The sequence below is a fragment of the Dipodomys ordii genome, unplaced genomic scaffold (genome assembly GCF_000151885.1).
Source record: "Dipodomys ordii isolate 6190 unplaced genomic scaffold, Dord_2.0 Scaffold3, whole genome shotgun sequence".
NCBI lineage: Eukaryota > Metazoa > Chordata > Mammalia > Rodentia > Heteromyidae > Dipodomys > Dipodomys ordii.
In genome coordinates this window covers 6,724,005-6,746,451 of record NW_012267219.1, presented here as the reverse complement: position 1 = coordinate 6,746,451, position 22,447 = coordinate 6,724,005, and the positions used below count along the sequence as shown (strand labels likewise).

General features: G+C 41.0%; 1 protein-coding gene across 2 annotated transcripts in view; it reads right to left on the bottom strand.

The window, feature by feature from the left end:
- Positions 1 to 7,716: 7,716 nt before the first annotated feature.
- Positions 7,717 to 22,447, bottom strand: part of Tmem5 (transmembrane protein 5) — a 15,459-nt gene continuing 728 nt past the window's right edge. The window contains exons 2-6 of one of the 2 annotated variants that reach the window (XM_013023188.1): positions 21,138 to 21,293; positions 15,819 to 15,921; positions 13,219 to 13,533; positions 9,840 to 10,010; positions 7,717 to 8,341 (exon numbers count right to left, since the gene is read on the bottom strand). In XM_013023188.1, the coding sequence (XP_012878642.1) occupies positions 7,927 to 8,341; positions 9,840 to 10,010; positions 13,219 to 13,533; positions 15,819 to 15,921; positions 21,138 to 21,293 (1,160 nt within the window). In that variant the 3' untranslated portion in view covers positions 7,717 to 7,926. The remainder of the gene's footprint in view (positions 8,342 to 9,839; positions 10,011 to 13,218; positions 13,534 to 15,818; positions 15,922 to 21,137; positions 21,294 to 22,447) is intronic. The other variant, XM_013023197.1, reaches the window with a different exon arrangement.

Sequence of the window (22,447 nt, the reverse complement as noted above, 5' to 3'; positions counted from 1 at the left end):
TCATAGGGAAAGAAAATGCAGAGAGAAAGAGAGAGAGAGAGGAAGAGAGATCACAATAAAAGAAATACTTATGCTAAAATGTTTAGTTTAAGAGAAGCATTAACAGCTAGAATAAATCAGAGTTTTAAACTTTTTAATTTGAATAGAAGCTGCTTTATGATATTTTTAGCCATCTGTTCAAAACTCACCTGTTTCCATTTTGCACAAACCATTATCAAAACAGAATTTGCTTTACTCCATGCCATATTTAAAAGGTCCAAACACCCACCCACAGCAGCTTCTCATTACAGCTACGATACTCTGCTTTTGAAATCCCACTAGGCTCTCCTGGAAGACTGAGGCACCATATATGCAGTATATGAATATTAATGGCCTCATTATGATGAAGCCATCACTCATTGTAAAAAAAAAAATGGTGCTATTACTCAGAGGAAAAAGGGAAGGTTGGCAAGAAATGTCAGCTGCAATGCAATTGTTAGGGCCAATGATGAAGTAGTATATAGAGAACACTGTAAGAAAATGATTCATTATGCTAAGGAATACATGCAACTCTACAGCTTATATTTTAGGAACTAAATGGCAGGCCCCTTCTTTTCTTGCGATTATACTTAGGTAGTTGACATTTTGAGGCTGCCTCATTTTGTCACCTTTTCTCCCTAGGCACCAATTTTGTTTACTTTTCTTTTCTCTTCTTTTTTTGGGTTGGTTGTCGGGCTTCAACTCTGGGCCTGGGCACTGTCCCTCAGCTCTTCAGCTCAAGGCCAGCGCTCTACATCTTGAGCCACAGTGCCACTTCCGGTTTTCTAGTGGTTTATTGGAGATCAGAGTCTCACGGACTTTCCTGCCTAGCCTGGCTATGAATCCTGATCCTTAGATCTCGGCCTCCTTAGTAGCTAGGATTACAGGCGTGAGCCACCGGCACCTGGCCTAATCTTGTTCTCTTATACCTCATTTTTGCAAAGGAAGGGTTAGTTCTCATTTTCTGCAAAGATGAGCAACCAACAATAGGACAAGGGAAGAAGGTGAAGCCTGGAAAAGAGATCTCATTATAGAGCTGTTGGTAAAGGCAATGGACAGTGGATAGCAATTTTCTTAGTCCACACTGGACATAGGCCCTGTTGAGGACATCGAGCAATGGAGATATTTCTGCCCCGCTGACCGGACAGCTGTTTTGGCCCTCCAGGGCTCTCAGGGCCATATCTGCCCAGCTTCCTCCTTCTCCACTGTGACCGGCTGCCTGTCACCTCTTGTGGCCGGGCTCATCTGGGGCAAAATAATGGAAGAGCACCCACGTGTTCATGCAGTGAGCCTGGTGGTGTGCTACTCTATCAAATCAACTGAATTAGAGGACTGTGTGAGCACTTAAAAGGCCAAAGGATCTGGCGTCCCCAATCCCCCATAGGAGACACTCCCCTGGCAAGGACAGATGGGATCTCTGCCTCTGGCTCAATCAGGCTCTCCTGTGCTGCCTTCAAATTGCTTAATACTCTGGACAGTGCTCTGAAGTTAACAACGCCATTTCAGATACATTCATTTTGTGTGTGTGGTGTGCCAGTGCTGGGGCTTGAAATTCTTTAATTTTCCTCCCACATCATCAATGAAATGAAGCATAAAAGTCTGCATAATATGTCTCTGTCTCCGTCTCTCTACTCAGGCTTGATACTCTCTCTTTTGCTCAAGACTCGCACTCTACCACTTGAACCACATAGCTCTACATCTGGCTTTTGGGTAATTAGTTGGAAATAAAGAGTTTCACAGACTTTCCTGCTCAGGCTGACTTCAGACCTTGATCTTCCTATCTCAGCTTCTTGAGTAGCTAGGATTACAGATCTGAGCCCCAGCGACCAGCTTTCCTGCTAATCTTTAAGCAGCTAATCTTGCAGATTTGGTAACTAAGCTTAAAAGGGCTGAAGAAAGAAATGTTCCCTTCCCTTCACTGAGGACCTGTTACCTGATGCAAAGGGGAATAAGGCTGTGGATGAAATGACTGGCTTTAAAGATGAAAGGGCTCAAGATAATGAGAACCAGGGGCCTCACAACAAAGAATGCATGAAGTTTCTTTCTAGAAGGCAGAAATGGACTTTCCCATAGAAGCTTCAGGCACTGGTGACACCTAGAGTTTAGTCCAGAGAGTCCTATGTTGGACCTCTGCTCTCTAAAAATAGGTAAGAAAACAAATTCATGTTGTTTTAAGACATTAGGTGCTTTGTCACATTTAAAAACAGCCCTTGGAAATCCAGCACATCCTTATTTCCTCCTCCTTTCCTTCTTCTCCTTCCTCTTCCTCTTCTTTTCTTCTTCTTCCCTCCTCCTCTTCTTCCTCCTCTTTTCCCTGCTATAAATGTTGTCATGGATGTTTTTACATCAATTTTCTTCTGGTCATGACAAGTCATGGAAGTGGGAATTGAGATCCTGCTAGAATAATGAGCCAAACTTGAAACCAGGAAGCATGGTTGTCTTTATTCTATGTGCTGAATTGCTCTCTGAGGGGCTTGTATTTATTTAAACTCTTCCAGTAGTGCACAAAGGTGCCCATTTTTCTCCCAACTCAATTTGACATTTGAACTTTTGCCAGAATGCTGAGTTTGAAATGGCAGCTTCCGTTCATTTTCATGTGCATCTTCCTGATTATTAGCAAGGATGAATCTGTTCTTAGAAGGATTGGTCATTTGTCTTTCTTCTTCCTTCAGCTATCTGGACATGGTACAGTATGGGAGCTGTGTCTGCCTTGACTAGGTCAGTGGCATATGGAAATGTAATCAGGTATCCTTCTCCATCAGCCTGCATGGTTCAGTAAGATTTAAACTCGGTGTGTGTATGTGTGTGTGTGTGTGTGTGAATACTGGGGCTTGAACTCAGGGCCTGGGCAAGGTTGCCTTCGATTTTTTTTATTTATTTTTTATTTTTATTTATTTATTTTCAGGTATGGGGTAGGTTTATTCACTGGCTGGCACCAGGCCATGTTGGCCCTCCATGTGGCTGGGAAAGAGAGAGCTGGGAAAGAGAGGAGAGAGCTGGGAAAGAGAGAGAAAAAGAGCTAGAAAAAGGCGTCTGGGCCTGGGCTAGGCCTTATCTAGGGTATGGGCGGAGAAAGGTGTGGCCACATCAAATCCAGATGTGACCTCAGCGGATGCAGATGTGACCTCTTCCAGGTGTGCCAGTTGCCTAGGTAACGCAGGTACTGGGTGGAGACTTTGCTGCGAAGAGGGTGGAGTCTGCTTGCCATCCAGGAGCGGACCTTACATTCCAGCCTTTTAATAATCATGCAATAGGGCAAGGATTCTCTCTGGCTAGGGGCGTCTGACAAGGGGCGTCGACAATAGGAGTAAAAGGCTGGAATTTGGTCCTCTCCCAGAGAAGGCTGTGAGCAGCAGCAGCTGTCCCTTGGTGGCTAGCGTGAGTCCTTAGATGAAGTCTGGAGAAGTCTCATGAGGCATTGAGGGGCTGGAAAATGTTGGTAGAAATGTCCCTAGTGTTAGGTTTTTAAAAAGAGGTAGCCGAGTAAGAACTGCACCACGCACATGGTATTCAGGTAAGGGGTTTATTCAGTAGACCTGCTGGGACCAGGCAAGGTTGGCACTCCACGCGGCTGGCAAAGGAAAAAGGGAAAAAGGGCCGTCTGACCGCGGTTTAGGCCTTATATAGGGTAGGGGGTGCGGAAGGGTGTGTCCAGGTAAAGGGAAGTGGGGTCAGGTGGGAAAAAGGTGTGGCCACATCAGGTTAAGATGTGACCTCAGCGGATGCGGATGTGACCTCTTCCAGGTGTCCCAGTTGCCTAGGTAACGCAGGTACTGGGCGAGGTCTGTTCGCCGTCCAGGAATGGACCTTACACCTAGCTACTTCTGACATCTGGTGACTAGGTAGAGGAGAAGTCAGGTAACAAAGGCAAGAATATAAATTCCTGTTCAGTTAATAGGTAGACAGATACAGACATTGGCTCGGTAGGCTTCTTACTTCTACTGACCTCCCGGCTCTGGTTAATTTAGAAAGGGCAGGCACAAAGTGGCTGATGTGACATCATCTCCTCTGACTCCTCTCCATGTTCCCTTGTTCCCCAGACTGGCTGAGTCTAGGTGCTCATTGCTGGGATGGCTTTTCCCAGTTAGTGTTCAAGGAGGATTGAACTCAAGGCCTGGGCACTATCCCTGAGCACTTCTGCTCAAGGTTGCCTTAGATTTTTTTTGTTCAAGATTGGTCCTCTGACAATTAAGCCACTTCTTTCTTCTCTACTTTTTTTTTTTTAAACTGGTTAGTTGGAGACATAGATCTCAGGGACTTTTCTACCTAGGCTGGCTTTGAACTGAGATCTTCTGATCTCAGCTACCTGAGTGGCTAAGGATTATAGGCATGAGCTCCTATCCAAGCCTAAATTTAAGTAAATTTTAAGTGACCTTTACATGTGTATAACACTAGATAAAATGTAAGTAATCATATCTGTCTGCACTAATGAAATTCTGAGACATTTGGGTATGGATTGTTGAAAAAGAAGGCCTGCTTTTTTACATTTTTGATTTTGCAATCAAACTTCAATAAGATGAACTCATCTTTTCATTAAACAAGGAAAATGTGGAATTTTAACCAGCTGCTATAGGGTAACTACAAGGAGAGCGTCTTAATATGTTTACATAATTCTTGGTAGAATGTTACTCTATAAAGGAAAAAGACTTGGCAGGAAAAAATCATGTGATTTGAGTTTTCTAAAGCTGGAATAACAATTATCTACCTAAAGGCACCTGGCTTTATCCTAACGCCTGGGTGAGCAGGAACACTGTGGAGTTTCTCTGTGGTGTCACTGTGCCCTCTGGTGGGAAGATTTGAACTTGCATCATTGAAAGGCATATCCACTTTTCACTGCATTAAAATATACAATAGAGTTGGGACTGGGAAGGTGGTGGGAAGTTGGCTCAGTGGTAGAGCGCTTGCCTTGCATGCATGAGACCCTGGGTTCAATTCCTCAGTACCACATAAGCAAAAAGGAAAAAAAAGCTGGAAGTGGTGCTGTGGCTCAAGTGGTAGAGCGCTAGCCTTGAGCTGAAGAGCTGAGGGACAGCGCCCAAGCCCAGAGTTCAGGCCCCACGACTGGACGCCCCCCCCAAAAAATACAATAGAGGTTTGCTTATCTCTACTTTATAGTTATAAAACTACATTTCACATAAAAATGCAAAATTAATATATTTTGTGTGTCTATTTATCTAGACATTGCACTCTATATTTGCCTGCAATAATAGAAAAATACAAATATAGGTTATAAGTTTGTTTCCCTTCTTTCTTTTTTGTAAGTCTTTTTGAGTCATGAAAATAGCCTCAATAAATTATTTTAAAATGTTTCTGCAATTGATGTTATCTTTGATGTCTTTTCATTAAATTCTATTTTGTACCTATCAACTGTCTTCTGATATATTTTTTTTCTTTTGGTTATCTTTAGTTTTTCCAAGGGATTTTGAGGTAGCAGATTGTAAGTACAATGTATTTTGATCAGTGTCACCCTTTACTCGCTCTCCTCTTTCCCAACCCCAGCCTTCCCTCGGAGCTCTCTGGTTTTATTTTCACATATGTACATTAAGCATTATGACTATGTTTGCCCACCTTCCATTTGTCTGCAACCCCTTCCTCCTCCTCTGACAAAACATGCTTCAGCTTTCTGGTATATTATTAAATTGTCAGTTACTTGTTCCAAGAAGTTACACCACAGGGAGTCACCTCTGTGCACACTCTACTCCAGTCTATTTGTTTTTATAAACATACAGCTCTGTATGGTTTTCTATATGATTATAATTTAGATCTAACTCCACATATGACTGAAAACTTGTCTCTCTGAGCCTGACTTACTTCACTTTGCATGTTTTGTTTTTCTAGGTCTATCCATGAGATACAATCATTTCACTAACAGAAATCACTAACAAATCACTGTTCATTATTCCAGGCTCTATTTCCTTCCTGTCCTTCCACTCCTCCTCTTCTTCCTTTCCTCCTCCCTCCCTCCCACCTTTTTTGTGAGGTGTTTTTTGTTTTTTGTCAGTTGTGGGGCTTGAACTCTGGGCCTGGGCACTGTCCCTGAGCTCTTCAGCTCAACGCAAGTGCTCTACTTGAACCACAGAACTACCTCTGGTTTTCTGGGCTAACTGGAGCTACGATTCTCACAGTTTACTGCCAGGGCTGGCTTTGAACCGTGATCCTCTGATCTGGGCCTCCTGAGTAGCTAGGATTACAGGCATGAGCCACTGGCACCTGACTTATTGTGAGCTTTTATAACTGCTCAAATGAATTTCACTCAAAGGCAGGATTACCAGGGACCAAAAAACAGGAGGAAAACATAGGAGGACAAGGACTACATTTCCTTTATGTATGAAGTTGGGCCTAGGTGTTGGTGCATTTACAATTAACTGGAAAATACATGCAAAATTTATAAGGCACCCAAATGTAGACAGTGAAACTAGGTCTCTCACTCAATCTACCTTCTTCCCAAGGGGCAACTTGCACTGCCCAATCTTTAACACACGTTTTAAAAGCAAATCCCCCTGCACATGATTAACAAATAAGTGGAGTGAAATTCAGTTTCTTCTTCAGTAAAGAAACCATCACTCAAAAATGTTCAGATGCCTCGGGGCATCTTCTACTGACTCTGTCTGCATACCTGGGTAGATTGGCTACAACTGGGGTCCCTAGGGTGACAGGAATGGCTCACTCTGGTGTAAATTTTAGGGGTGCATAACAGTTCAGTAATCAAGGGATATGTTACCTTCATGCAGTCTTTAAGAAAAAAATCTTAATTCATGTGAAAAAAATGCACAAAGAACAGAATGCCCAAAGTTTGGACCAAGGGCACATCAACAGTAAGGCCAAGGCACGTTTCCACTCACACCAGAGGAAACTGGAAGACATGCATCCCTAATAGAGTCTGCATAAAGGAAGGAAAGGAATGGGAAGCAACCGGACGACATCCAGTCTCAGCAAGAAACCTGCTTCAGAGCTAATGAGTCAAACTTAGATGTCCTGCTTTTAGTGAGGTTTTTGAAAGCTTTAAACCCATCTATCATCTTGACATAGATAGAAGGAGCCTAAACAAAAAGAGTAAAAACAAATGAGACATTTTAGAAATCTAAAATGACCCAAAGTCCCTTCTCAGAAATGATCAGCTACTCCAGTCCATGTTTTATATGAATTTTGTAGAAATCTTGCATCTAATCACTTGCTTCTGTCAGATTCAATGTAATGCCGAGAAATGGAAAAGCCTGACTGCAGGATTTGCCCACAAATTCCCAGCATGGCCTAGGACTCTCTTCAAATTATGTCAGGAGAAAAGAAAAACATCTTAAGAATCCCTAGGTTTTGTCTGATTCTGAAACTCAGTCTTTTGACAATGTTGCGCTAGTTTCCTAGAGTGGCTTTATTTTTCATTGGCAGATGAAATGGTATATATTTATCATGTATGTCTAAGGTACATATGTATTGTAGATTGGCTACACTAATTCACATACATACTATCTCAGTTATGACTTGCAACACCCACTGTTCTAGCATTTTTCTAGGACATGATACATTATTGCTGTAGTCTTTATTCTACAGTACAAATTTAAAACTCTACTGTTTAAACTGAGGGTCTGTATCCTTTGACCAGTGTCTAGCCCTTAGAAATCAACCATTCTACCAAATGGGTTTAAATGAGTAAGAAAATTTGATACACATTGAATCATTCAATTTGGCAGAAAACAAATCTGAGTAATCTTATTTTCATTTTTAGCATGTAAAAAGGAGTGGCCCATTCAGAGGAGTATTTGGTTAATATTATAGATGTAATCTAGAGTTTACGAGAGTATTTTAAAGAACACTTATAAGCACATGTGAACAGTATGAGTATAAACACACAGGGTATTAGAAATGATTGTGAAGAATCACATCTTAGTTGAGAATGGAAATTAACAATAGCTAGCCTTTATTCATTAAAAATGAACTGTCTAAAATATTAGCAAATTTCATTTTTAGCTCTGTTTTGAAGTGTTGATACCACTGAAGTAACAATTTTCTTCTTTGAATCTTTTCTTGTAAAACTACAGTCTTCTCTTTCTCTAAAATGGCAGGAAGTTCATTCCAGTTCTTCAGGAAGATAAAGGGGGCGCCCATGGACTTGAGCAGCCGCAAGGGGGCACTGTGATGGGTGGACGTGTTCCCACACTGGCCCTCGGTCATCACGTCCTCCACCACAGGCACAGAGCCATAGGAGCAGGCCTCGTAGATCCGGTAGCATTCTGTGTTCACTCCTGCAGGGCACAACGTGAGGTCGCTTCGGAGCAAAGCATCTTGGTAATTCTTTAGGCTTTCATTTGTTTCTTGAGGCTGCCACCTAGAAAATCAGGAAAAGCACCCACAGTTCTGTTACCAGAGTAACTAATTCTGTCTTTTGTGAAAGGAAATAGTCTTGTCTTTTAATGTCAGTTACATGAGATAGCAGACACCTTATAAAGATGATAAACATCCAGAGATACTGGCAGGTACTCTCACACAAGCTACTTTTGGGATAGGGTGTCACATTTTTGCCCAGGTCAACCTGGATCACAATCCTCTTATATACACTGTATAGCTGGGATGACCCCTATGTCCACATTCAGCTAATGGTTGAGATGAGGTCTTGTGAACTTTTTTTCTTCCTGGTTGGTTTCAAACCACAATCCTTCTGATCTCTGCTTCCTGAGTACATGGGATTATAGGCATGAGCCACTATCCCAGATATGATATGTTTTACTCGTCTCTTCCAACAAGTGTTAAAATGCTCGGAGGGCATGGATTTGTTTAGTTCGCTGCTAAATTTACGGGGGGGGGGGAGAAGGGTAAGTTTACTGAAACATAGCAGTATTGCCTATATGAGTGGATGCAATATGATCTAACTAACAATATGGCTGGGAGTTATATAGTCTAGAAGAGTATCTGCTATAATTAAAAAAAATAAAATGTATAGCTACAGAAGAGCATTTCTGAGGCACTACTTCCCTAACTACTGCTTTAAACTCCATCTGTTTAAAACCATTTATTTGGAAAACAGAGAAATGATGCTAACATTACTTCCTTTGCTCCATAAACACCTGTTTCTAGATTACTATATAACGGATAGAGGAAAGTTAACACTATTGATCTGGTCAATCCATTCACCATTTGCCCTATGTCTACTTTGGGCCTGGTTCTAGGTCAGATCTGAGGATTCAAAGAACAAATGTCCCTGTCCTCAGGGTGCTATTAGATTAAGGCAGTCTTGATATAAGAACTGGTCTGCTGTACATTTCAGGGAAGATTCTAGATCCTAGACTGACTGCCATGTCAATCTCACATGTGTTACTAAGGAAACCACAAGATGACTTTTGCAAATGACTCCTAACATTATTCAGATGGACTATAGCCATAGGACAGACTCTCTATTTTAATGGTACTGGGCTTTGAATTCAGGGCCCTGTGCTGGCCAGGTAGGTACTCTACCACTTGTGTCATGCTTTTGTTATTCTTCAAATAGGTTCTCACAGGTATGCCTGGGAAGCCTGTACAGTGATCCAGTTTACACTTCCGGAAGAGCTGGAAGGACAGCTGCACATTACTGTACCCCAGTTTTTACTGGCTGAGATGTGATCTTACAAACTTTTAGCCAAAATGGAAATCTTTCTGACTAGCAAGTATTACAGGTACAAGCCACAGCACTTGGCTTATGCAACCCAGTCGCCTCACAGTTTTAACTGCTAGTAGGTCTCATGGGTGGAAGTTAATAATACCTCCTGGGAAACCATTTGTGCTTGCACAAATAGCTACTGCCCTGCTGGAGAACTAAGAGGATGAATTAAGTAAAACACAGAACTTACTGTTCTCTTGCTGAAACCCAACAAAGCTTTTCATAACCATCTTGTTTCAGAATGTCCATCAGCGCCTCTCTGGATGAATTTTCATAAACAGTTCCCAAGAAGTTACATAGGTAGGGTCTCTCGTCATGTACCATTGACCAGCTTGCTTCCACCACAGGAAAATTCCTATATCTATAAAATATATGCTAGACCTAAATATATGACATAATACAGGGCAAACCCCTACAGCCCAGCCTCTTAGGTACCCTTAGAAATAGAGACGTATGAAAACATGATTTTTAAACCTCAAATTAATAATTTTCCATGCTTGCTTCCCAAAGTCCCTGACTCTACTGACTCAAATCAAAAATTTACATTGACATTATTTGAAAAAATGTCATAGAGAGGGTGTGCCTAAATCTCTTTGTATCTGACATTCTTTTTCTATTTTTCTTTTTTTGTCAGTTGTGGGGCTTGAATTCAGGGCCTGGGCACTGTCCCTGAGCCTCTTTGTGCTCAAGGCTAGCACTCTACCACTCGAGCCGCAGCACTACTTCTGGTTTTCTGGTGGTTAATTAGAGATAAGAGTCTCATGACTTTCCTGGCCTGGATGGTTTCAAACTGCTATCCTCTGATTTCAGCCTCCTGAGTAGCTAGGATTACAGACATGAGCCACTGGCATGTGGCTGGTTTTGACATTAATTTTTATTCCTCAACTACAGCTGTTAAACATGTGATTCAAAATCTTCATTATGTAGGGCTGGAAAGGTGGCTCAGTGGTAGAGTGCTTGCCTTGCATGCATGAGGCCCTGGGTTCAATTCCCCAGCACCACATAAGCAAAAAGAAAAAAATCCGGAAGTGGCACTGTGGCTCAAGTGGTAGAGCGCTAGTCTTGAGCTGAAGAGCTGAGGGACAGCGCCCAGGCCCAGAGTTCAGGCCCCACGGCCAGACCCAAACAAACAAACAAAATCTTCATTATGTAAATGCAGTCTATCCTCACAATAATAACAACTGCCATTTTAACCAAGTGATAGATTACAGCATATTCTTGGCAAGACAGGCTGAGCAAAGGGTACAAAGAAGAATAAGTCTAGTGACAAACTGCACAATGGTGTCTACAACAAATGATGCAGGATATATTTCAGAATTGCTGAAAGAATTTTTTTTTTTTTTTGGTGCTTGTTTTGGGGCTTGAACTCAGGGCCTGGGTACTGTCCTTCAGCTTTTTTGCTCAAGGCTACCAATTGAGTCACAGTTCCATTTTCAGAATTCTGGTACTTAATTGGGATAAAGAGTCTGAAAGACTTTCCTGCCAGGGCTGGCTTTGAACATCAATCCTTGCAACTCAGCCTCCTGACTTGGATTACAGGCGTGAGCCACCAATGTCTTGCTGAAAGGGTCGTTTTTAATGTGTTTACCATACATTGCACAAGTATGTGAGCTCAGAGATTTGTCAGCCTGATTTAATCCTTTTACATTATAAAGAAGCATCAAGACACAACATGGTACCCGACAAATGTAATTATTAAGTGAAAATTAAAATAAATTACAAACCAGGAATGGTGGCTCACACCTATAACCCTACCTACTCAGGAGGCTGAGATCTAAGGATTGCAGTTCGAAGCCAGCCTGGGCAGGAAAGTCTGTGAGACTCCTTATCTCCAATAAACTACTCAGAAAAAGCTGGAGTGGTGCTTTGACTCAAGTGGTAGAGTGCTAGACTTGAGCACAAAGAGGCTCAGGGACAGAGCCCAGACCCTGACTTCAAGACCCAGGACTGAAAAAAAAAATTACAGAATATGTAATAGCAAAGAGTTCTGAGAAATTAATTCTAAGCACTTTTCAAGTAGTTTTAAACAAATACTTCATTCAAATGTCATACAAAGGCAGCCTACAGCTAGTGACCCATTCTTTTTTTTGCTAGTCCTGGGGCTTGAACTCAGGGCCTGGGCACTGTCCCTGAGCTTCTTTGTACTCAAGGCTATCACTCTACCACTTGAGCCACAGTGCCACTTCCAGCTTTTTCTGTTTATGTGGTACTGAAGAATTGAACCCAGGGCTTCATGCATGCTAGGCAAACACTCTACCACTAAGCTACCTTCCCAGCCCAAGTGACCCATTCTTAATATGTATTTGGGAATCAAAAACAGGATCACTCATGTGCCTGACATACAGTGAAGCTTTACAGTAACAGGGAGCTGATAACAAAGATGACATTTTAGATCTTGTGGAGCCTGTCCTGTACACTGTGAGGTGTTTAACACTATTTCAAGGCTCTATCCATTAGATGCCGGTTGTGCCAGCTTCTTCTTCTATTTGTGACCACTAAAAATGTTTATGGACATATCCGAATGCTACGGGGCAGGGATGGGGTGTCCCTGAAGGCAAATGGCAGAGCTGTAAAGACAATATTCTGGCCTAGCCTTGGATCACTGCATTTTCATCTTCCACTGTGGGAGGAATATGTTATGTGGTGTTACTGTGCTTCAAGACATTTTACAAATATAGCTTTTATTTTTTTTTTTAAGAGGGTCTCCAGCCTACATGTATTTCAGAACATTTTTGACTGGGTATATCCAAACCCACTGAGTTAGAATGTAGTAAAAATAGTGTGTCTCAATGAGCATGTTTTCCTGGTGACATTTGCGTAACCAACCACTAACTCTGTGTAGGCCAAAGCCAGATCGGGTGGTAACCACTAATAGAATAATGAAAAATGAATGTATGATTTAAAACTCTTACCAGTGGTATAATTCACGTACGCAACAAATGTTCATTGAGCGTCTATTACATGAAGGCATATTGTGGGCTCTGTGGACAGAGTAATGCACGGATGACACAAAAGTCCCTGTCCTCAGCAGGTATGTGTGCCACTGCACCTTAATCTGAGAAGGCAACTCACTCTTCTTTCAAAACTTTCTCCTTGCAGAAAGATAAAAACAATGTCTTCCATTTTACAGCTGGAGAAAGACTACATATGAAGAACTTTTAGCTATCATTTAATTAACCTTTTCTTTTGAGACTGCAAAATCAGCCAGTCTCAAAGCAGAGGGCATGCCTTCTTGATATAATATTGTTTTCAAAGTGTTAACTATAAATTGTATAGATTTTATCATTGCTCATTCTCCACTGAACATCTTTTGGAGGCAGTCCCAATAAGCTTAAAAACCCATGCTACATTCATAAGACCAAAAATATTATTTCATCTGTTCTCTTCAGAAAAGCGTAAAATACTCTTGAAAACATCATCATTATCACTGAAGCATGGCACCAAACTAGTTTTCCCTAAGACTGTTCTCTGGCCTGCATGATCCCAGAAGAACCTAACTGATTACAACTTGAAACACAATAAATCCAAGTGTTAGAATCTGGAAATGTGTAATCCTATTTTGTACTTACGTGGCTACTCCTAAAGGCCACTGAAAAATATCCACGTCATTCACCCACGGGCTGTCATAAGTTATGAAAAGCAGCTCCACCATGCCTCCGTTTCTTTTGAGGAATTTCATTATCCAGCCATTATCACACTGTTCATTTCCAAGCAAAACCACGGCAAGATGCTGGAGTTGCTGAGTTTGCACTAGGTTCTGTGCGTAAAGTAACCACTGGGTGGCGTAAAAAGTCTTTGCTTTTGTCCTTCCATTTAAAACAAGGACCACATTATTCACATCAACGGAGAAGTACCCAGGGATTACAGAAGGACCGGTTATGAAGCTATTGAAAACAACCAATCACAAACAAGAGAAAGGGTAAGCACTTGTTGTAAGAGGTTTTAAATAATTTTAATATAAAATTCACTATGAAGTTATGTTAATATTCTCACCAGAAATGAAAATTCTAAAATGAAAACTTTCTTTTTAAAACAAGGTTGCATGATGGTGGTACACAGCTGTAGATTAATGGAAAACTTTTTTGTAGACAAATCAACCTGCTTAATAATCAGAAATGTGGGACATATTCATGTACTTCTTTAACCAATTTAAATCTTCTATGAAAGTTAAGTCTAAAGTATAACATGAAGGAAAAAAGCAAGCTTCTGAAGACTCCTAGAATATAGTAAATTATACATATATGCACGCCCATATATATGTAAATGGGATGATATACATCAAATTTATGACAGTGATTTATTTCTGGAGGAGGAGGAAAAGGTGGGTGGGGGAACAGTACAAACAAGAATTCCCGGGGCTGGGAAGGTGGCTCAGTGGTAGAGCGCTTGCCTTGCATGCATGAGGCCCTGGGTTCGATTCCTCAGCACCACATAAGCAAAAAGAAAAAAAGCCGGAAAGTGGCGCTGTGGCTCACTAGCCTTGAGCTGAAGAGCTGAGGGACAGCACCCAGGCCCAGAGTTCAGGACCCATGACTGGACCCCCCGCAAAAAAAAATAAAAAAGAAGAGTTCCCTTTTACTTAAAACAATGAATTTTCTTAAGAGGAAAATTAAGTATTGGAACCAAGTATGACAGAGACCTATAATTTTTTTGGTTCTGGAATTTGTTAGTGAGCAAAGGAAAATTTGTAGTAATTTTTTAAATTTAGTTTTTGAATGTTTTATTAATAGTAATAGACACTCCATAACTCACATTTTCTTTCTTTCTTTTTTCTTTTTTTGTCAATCATGGGGCCTGAACTCTGGGCCTGGGCACTGTCCCTCAGCATTTCAGCTCAAAGCTAGCACTCTACCGCTTGAGCCACAGCACCACTTCCGTTTTTTTCTGCTTATGTGGTGCTATGGAATCGAACCCAGGGCCTCATGCATGCAAGGCAAGCACTCTACCACTGAGCCACCTTCCCAGCCCCATAGCCCACATTTTCATGGTATATGCTGCCTAGAACAACTAATGACACTATTTTAATTCATATGTATCAGATATAAAAAACAGCATTTAATTTATCTTAAAATTGGTCACATTCGCCTTAGATTCTTTAAACCACTTTAAACCATTTCGTCTTATCCTGCTAGTTAGCCTTTTAATCTTTAGCACAAACATACTCAAATCCTGCTTTTCTTGCTTATTGCTGCTGAAGATAAAAAAAATCCTAACATTTGTTAAATGTCTTTCCTACTCAAACACTTTGCATGTATTTTTGATGAACTGCACAACAACTCTGCAGAGAATATAATTCCTCTATTTTGCACTTGGGAAAGGGACTTTGGCTACTAGGTCTGTGATGGACATGCCAAGTTCAAATGCAAGGGGAGCCAGGGATGCTGTAAGCCCAGGACTGCAGTGGTACAGGAGAACAAGATGACTTTACTCAGAAAAGACTGGCTTAGTTGGGAATGGACAGTACACTGTAAGAATCACAGCACTCCACCCAGTGTGGGCCCTGAGCTGCCATGCAATAAATATTAGCAATCAGTCTCTGGAAGAGCAGGCATTAAAACCCTCTCATTCTATAATGATGTAAGGACACAAAAAGCTGGACACAGTCAAAACTCAATGTGAACTTCAGAACCTTTGTTTTGGAATTATGGGCAAAATGGAATTATGAATGATTATAACTTCCCTTCCCTGAATTTTCCCCATTATTATCATAACCACTCATTAGTCTTTTTCCTTGGAAATACATCTTAAAACAAAAACTTCAATTTTAATAAAAATTAACTTGAAAATTTAGAAAACTATTTTTTATTTACTTGGTATTTAATTACTACTTTTGAATAATACGTTCACATGATACAAACTTAAAGTGGTGAAAAATGATTGATTGTCTGTTCCTGAGATGTTAAGTAAAAAGACAGATTAAGATGAAATAAGATATTGGAGAATTGAGTCAGAAAAGTTAAATTGCACATTTTACTCTATCCTTAAATTAGAAAAAGTCAGAATATTTTGGACCTTTTGTATAATATGGCCTGAATAACTAGAAATATCTAGAAATATGTTGTATTTATACATGAAGAAACTGATAAGACAGTTATTTTGCCTAGTTTGACCCCACAAATGATATATTTTTGTTCTGATATTTACTAAATATTGTACAGCAACACAGTACCTGAAATGTGTTTTTCCTACAATCGACTTCCCTTCTCTCCACTGAGCAGTTACATCAGTGGGATCAAGTAAGCCTTCAAAAATATGCTCCCAGAGATACAAGCCTGGTAAGGAAGAAACAAAAAGAGAAACACATTTACTATCTGCTTTACTGCAGTGTGTGTGTGAAAATGTCACAACCTGTCCCTTTGTATCTTTCATTATAAACACAGAACTTACTCCTGTTAAAGACTATTGACAGGCAATGTTACTATGCAAAAGCTTCCAGTTGTTAATACGGCAACTATGAAAACCAGAACTCAGATGCTGTCAGTGTAAAATGGGGCTAAACGTGGGTTGGAGTAACACAGTACTTTTACCTACTGTGGATTGAGAAATCCCTATTCCATCACTTCTGAAGTGAAGTATGGTACAAAAAAGTAAACTACCACCTGGGAGCTGGTGGCTCATGTCTATAATCCTAGCTACTCAGGAGACTGAGATCTGAGGACTGCAGTTCAAAACCAGCCTTAACAGGAAAGTCTGTCCTTATCTCCAATTAACCATGAAAAAGCTGGAAGTAGAGCTATGGCTCCACTAGCCTTGAGCAAAAAAGCTCAGTGACAGAACCTAAGCCCTGATTTCAAATCACAGGACCAGCAAACATACAAAGGAAACTGATGATTAGAAATGCTTTTGTATTAAAAGAAACTGGGGGAATTCAACATTTCGTGCCACCACCAGAGAACCTAATATATGTATATACTTTCAAGCTGTCATGGGGCTGTTACTCCTCCTCAACATGCAACCCTGGCTTCAAGACAGTCTTCTGTAGACAAACAGCCCTTCATCGTTTCTCTTTAGGGAAGCTCCTGATGTTTCACCATTACTTCATCTGAATGAAAGCTTTAAGGACAGAAGAAAGCAACATCAAATCATGAAGCAATGTGGAGACCACAGAATCCCTTTGAGAAACTCAATTACATTGGAAAATGTATTTTATTACACCTTGATACCAAAGGACACTCAAACAACCAGGTTTAAAGCCTGGCCAATCAGATATAGCTTTCCAAATGTGACAGGCTGAATTATATACCACCATGTCCACATTCGAATCTCTAGAACCTGTGATTATGTTCTGCTTCAAGGCAGACTTTATAATGTGATTGAGTTAAGGCTATTGAGATGGAAAGGTTACTGTGGATCACCTGGGTGATTCTGTAATCACCAGGGTCCTCACAAGAGGCAGGCAGAAAGGTCCAGAATAAAGGAAGGGAAATGTGATGAAAGAGACAGACACCTGACTCTAGAGGGGCCATAAGCCAATGGCTACAAGTAGTGTCTAGAAACTGTAAAAGCAAGGGAACAAACTCTCCTGTAAAGTCCTCCAAAGAATCAGCCTCACAGTAATGTTTTACAGTTCTGTCTCCAGAAATGCAGGATAATAAAATTGTATTGCTTCAAATCACTAAGAAGTGGCACTTTGTTGTGGGCGCTATGCACATAAACTTTATGCAGTAGAACATGGTACCTGAAGTGATGCTACTGTAACAGATGCTTTAGAATATGGAAATGGCTTTGGAACTGGAAAAAGAAAAGATGGTAGAATTCTGAACAACAGGATTTTTTAAAGCCTACCTTATCTTGCATTGAAGAGACTCCATGTAGAAATTCAAGTCAGTGAAGACTCAAAGGAAGTGAGGAGGAACACAGTAGAAGAAACCTATTTTTTCTTAGTAAACACGTGAACTGTGAGACTGTAGACACTGCTGTGAGGGCTCAGAAGGAAATGAGGAATCTTTATCAAATGAGGATCCTTCCTATAAAATAGCAAAAGGCTTAACTGAACTGTGTCCTGCACTTATATGTAAAGCAGAATTGACAAGTGATGAAGGTGGGTATTTGCTAAAGTGATTCCTTTTCTTGCTATTCCCTTGGCTGGTTACCCATGGTTTTATCTTCAAGGCAGGGAGGAAAGGGCAAGACCACTGTCACCTGAGGACATTGGTCTTTATAGGTTATTTTGAGAACCCAATACTCTGCCATTAGCTTCTATACTGGAAGCACTGTATTTTGCTTGGCTTGATGCCGTCTTTATATGCTCCGTGTTCTCATGGCAACCATTCTAGTGATGATTCCCTAGATGTCACAGGTAAACCCTGGCTCTTCCCTGGCATTAGCACTTATGGGACATTCCCCACTTCGACAAGGGTCTGCTGATGCCTTGTTCCCAAGTCATGCTGCCTATTGCTCCTATGGAGTGGGTAACATTCCTATAATACCTAACTAGGGATGCTGTGTTTCATGATTTCCTTGGAGGGTATGCAGCACAAATGGGACTCTTGTTCATCTCAAAAGGCCTCTTTGGTAGGTACAGAACAGGTTATCTGGTATTCTTTTTTTTTGGGGGGGGGAGGTCCAATTGTGAGGCCTGAACTCTGGGCCTGGGCGCTGTCCCTCAGCTCTTCAGCTCAAGGCTAGCGCTCTACTACTTGAGCCACAGTGCCACTTCTGGCTTTTTTTCTTATGTGGTGCTGAGGAATCGAACCCAGGGCCTCAGGCATGCAAGGCAAGCACTCTACCACTGAGCCACCTTCCCAGCCCCTGGTATTCTTCACCCTTTTAACCCGATGGTGTTGGCACTCTGTTTGACCCAGTTAGATAGATGCTTCCTCAGCTCAGTCTTAGGTTACTTTTCATTACTCATGTTCTTCATGATGGGACCCAGCTTTTCTTCACAAAAGGCTTGGGAATCTAAAAAACATAATCCTCCATATTTGGCTTGAGGCCCTTTATAATCAACCCTACCTATAAAGGTTCTCTATGCATTTACCAGCATCTCCAAGGTGGACCTGCAAGACCATATTTTGTCTTGTATTCAGCTCCATATCAATTCTTTTCTGTGAGCAATACACTCAGGTTCAAGATCTCAATCATTCCTATCATGGCTCTCTTGGCTGGGGGTGAGGGTGTATGATATCTCCTCTCTATGTGATAGGACTAATCTCCACTGGAGCCTCAGGTGCACTGGAGACTCTCTTTCCATCAGAGCTTCTGGTGTCACAGGTGACTTTGCCACCTGCAATGGGGTTTTCCCTTTCAGTGCCTTCTTTGGGGCAAGACCTGTGGACCAATCACATGAGACTGCATTGGACAAAATATGAGATTACATTTGGCATCTAGGAACTTTGTTAGCTGATGAGATCACTAAGCAAGATAGTACAGAGGAAAGACAAACTGAAGGAAGAACCAGTAAGCAAAACGAACCAGAATCTGATATACTGGTAAAAATTTTGGACTATTGAGATTGAAAAAGAGGTGAGAAAAATAAAATAGATTTTCAGGAAGGCATGTTCTGAAGACAAGGCTGAAAGTGTGGCTGGAAAATGTTTTGCTACAGTCTCCGAAGGAGTCAAAGATCGGAATATTCATTCACACAAAGGGCTCTTGGAAGAGCTTTAAGTGATACATGGAGGTCCTCAATCATTCTCAGCAGGAAAAAAAAAAAGATCTTAATGTAAGACCAGTAATGTTGAAACTTCTAGAGCAAATCATTTGGGAAACACAGGCATAGACTGACTTTTTTTGAATAGAACTCTCATAGCTCAGGAAGAAATAGGAAGAATTAACAAGTGGGATTACATCAAATTAAAAACAACAACAAGTGTACAACAAATGAAACACCAGAGAGGAGAGAGAGCCTATAAAATGGGAGGAAAATGTCTGTCAGTCATCTGACAAGGGATAATAGACTATATAAAGAACTAAAATTAAACATCAAATAAATAAATAATGAATTGAGAAAACTCAAATGAAGTAGGAAAGACCAATAAAAATAGAGGGAAAAAAATTCAACATTCTTAGCCATCAGGGAAGTACAAACCAAAACTATGCTGGGATTCCATTTTAGCAAAGAATGGCAATAAGAAAAATAACAATAAAACCAGAAACAAAAAACCCAGGAAATGTTGATACTGGCAAAAATGCCATATTGGGGGGGGGAAACTCTTACATTATTGCAAATTAGTCCAACTACCATGGAAATCGGTATGGAGGTTTCTTCAGAGACAAAAGAAATGGACCTGTTTTGTGATCCAGCTATACTATTTCTGTGTATATACCATAAGGAATCAAAGTCAGCATCTAATAGATATTTCTACACACTCCTACATTTAATGTAGCACTATTCACAATAGCCAAATAACATTATCAGCCTAGGTACCTATCAGTGGATGGGCAAAGAAAATGTGATATATATTCACTACAGAAAGTTATTCAGCCATAATGAAGAATGAAATCATATTACTTGAAGGAAATGGATGGGATTGGAGATCATGATGTTAAAGGAAATCAGATTCAGAATGATAAATATCACATTTTCTCTCAAGTACAGAATCTAGATTAAGAAAAAAAAAGCCTATGAAAGAAGAAGGGGAGCCATTGTGTAGACAGAAGAGGACCAACAGGAGACAGATAAGAGTACATGGTACATATGTGTGACTATGATAAGTTTATCACATACATGAATGAAAATGTCATAATAAAACCTTTTATTTTGTACAATTATTACCTATCAATAAAAAAATAAAGGAATAACTCTCATATACTATAGCGGGGAAAAGAACCTTGTTTAATTTTTTTTTTTTTTTTTTTGGTGCAGGTATTGGGGCTTGAACTCAAGGTCTGAGTGCTGAACATTAGCTTTTTGCTCAAAGCTAGTGCTCAACTACTTGGGCCATACCCTTCATTTCTGGCTTTTTGGTGGTTACCTGGAGATAAAGTGTCACCTCTTTCCTCATTTCCAGGCTGGTTCTGAATTGCGATTCTTGTATCTTAGCTTCCAAGTAGCTAGGATTACAAGCATGAACTACTGCTGTCTGGCTCTTAACTTTGTTTCCTGTTTCTCAAATTTGTTCGGGCATTGAGCACAGGGGCCACATCTCATATGTGTGTATTAGTGTTCATTCATGAAAATTCAATTGGCATATACATTTCAATATAATGAACCTACACAATCTACTCTGTAACCACCACTGAAACTGTGTTCTGCTGATGATCAATGGAGAAATGTGTGTATATATTTGCAGAAATACTGTCTAATGGAAAGGGAAAATAAATCACTGATAAAGGTGAAAAATGCATCATGGAACCTTCATTAAACAATGTAATAAACTATATTAAAATGACTTTAAGGACTGGTAGCTATGAAGTAGTCTGGTTCTGTAACATGTGCTAGGTCAGGTCCTGAGTTCAATTCTCAGCACCACAAAAAAAGGTGAATCTATTATCACTAAGTACACTTTACATTTTTGTTATATACATTTGCTTTATATTAACATACCAATAGCAGCTTTGCCCCAGATTTGTACACTGTTGTTTGTTTTTTCTTTTGTGGATTTATTTAATATTTGGAAACCAGTTTTAGCTCTGTGTTCTTGTTCATGTTTTTCGTCTCCTTCCCAAGGATTCCATTCTTCACTTCCAAAAGCAGACTTTTCTGTTTTAAAAAAAGAGTAACAGCTTTTACCCTTAAGATATGATTCCTTGTAGATGAATTAAAATCATTCAAAGCAATTATTAGTTTGAATACCATTTCAACTCCATTTTCAGAAATAAAGCAGCTGAATTTGAACTAAACAAAATTAATAATAAAGAAATCGGCAACTTAATTTTTACTGAATACTTACTCTGAAAGATCTTAGAAATACGTTAACAGGGGACAAGGTAAGTATCTTCTACAAACAAAATCAGCCTCCTCGCTACTCAGGAAGCTCAGAGCTGAAGATCATGGGTTTGAAGCCAGAGGGGGCATACAAGTTCGAGACTCTTATCTCCAATTAACCAGCAAAAAGCAGGAAGTAGAGCTGTGGCTCAAGTGGTTCAGCACCAGTCTTCAGTGAAAAAGCGAAGGAACAGCACCCAGGCCCTGAGTTCAAGCCCCAATACTGGCATACATGCTCGTGTGGGCACAGGCCCCCCCCCCATGCACCCGCACACACCCCTCTGACAAACACAGTAAATGTATAACATGTATTGTCATGTTTATCTTCCTAAAATCAATTGCATATAATAACTAATACATGACATCTTGGCCAGGGTGTAGCAGCCACAAAGTTCAGGAACTATTGTCCAGTGTTCTGAACCCAGGCAGTCCAACCTCAAAATACTGGACAAGGGGGCCAGCATTTGGAGTTAAAGAGCCAAGGCCTTCCTTCTCAACATGGAAATAGATGTTTTAAATCCATAAGCGATATGCACCCACCCCTACTTCTTTCCCCTACCTCCCCATCTGATGCCCTTCCTTGGGCTCAGACCTTTATGACCTGCTGTAGAGGGGTGTCTTAAGGGAGGGTCAGGCAATGATCACCAACCAGGCTTGGAAACCCCACGCCCAAGCGCAGGGCTGACGGGCCTGACAGAGGGGGGAAGGCGCACGCTGGGCCCGAGGGGACCCCTGACTTGAGCCCTGGTCTGCCCAGATCGGCCCCCCCACCCGAATCCCCGTCTACACGGTCCGTCCCCTCCACCCTGATCTGAGCCCCGGACCCTCACCCGCCTGAGCCCCGGTCCGCACAGCCCAGCCCTCGGCCCCTGCCTGAGCCCGGATCCGCACAGCCCGGCCCTCCCCCGGATCTGAGCCCCGGTCCCACA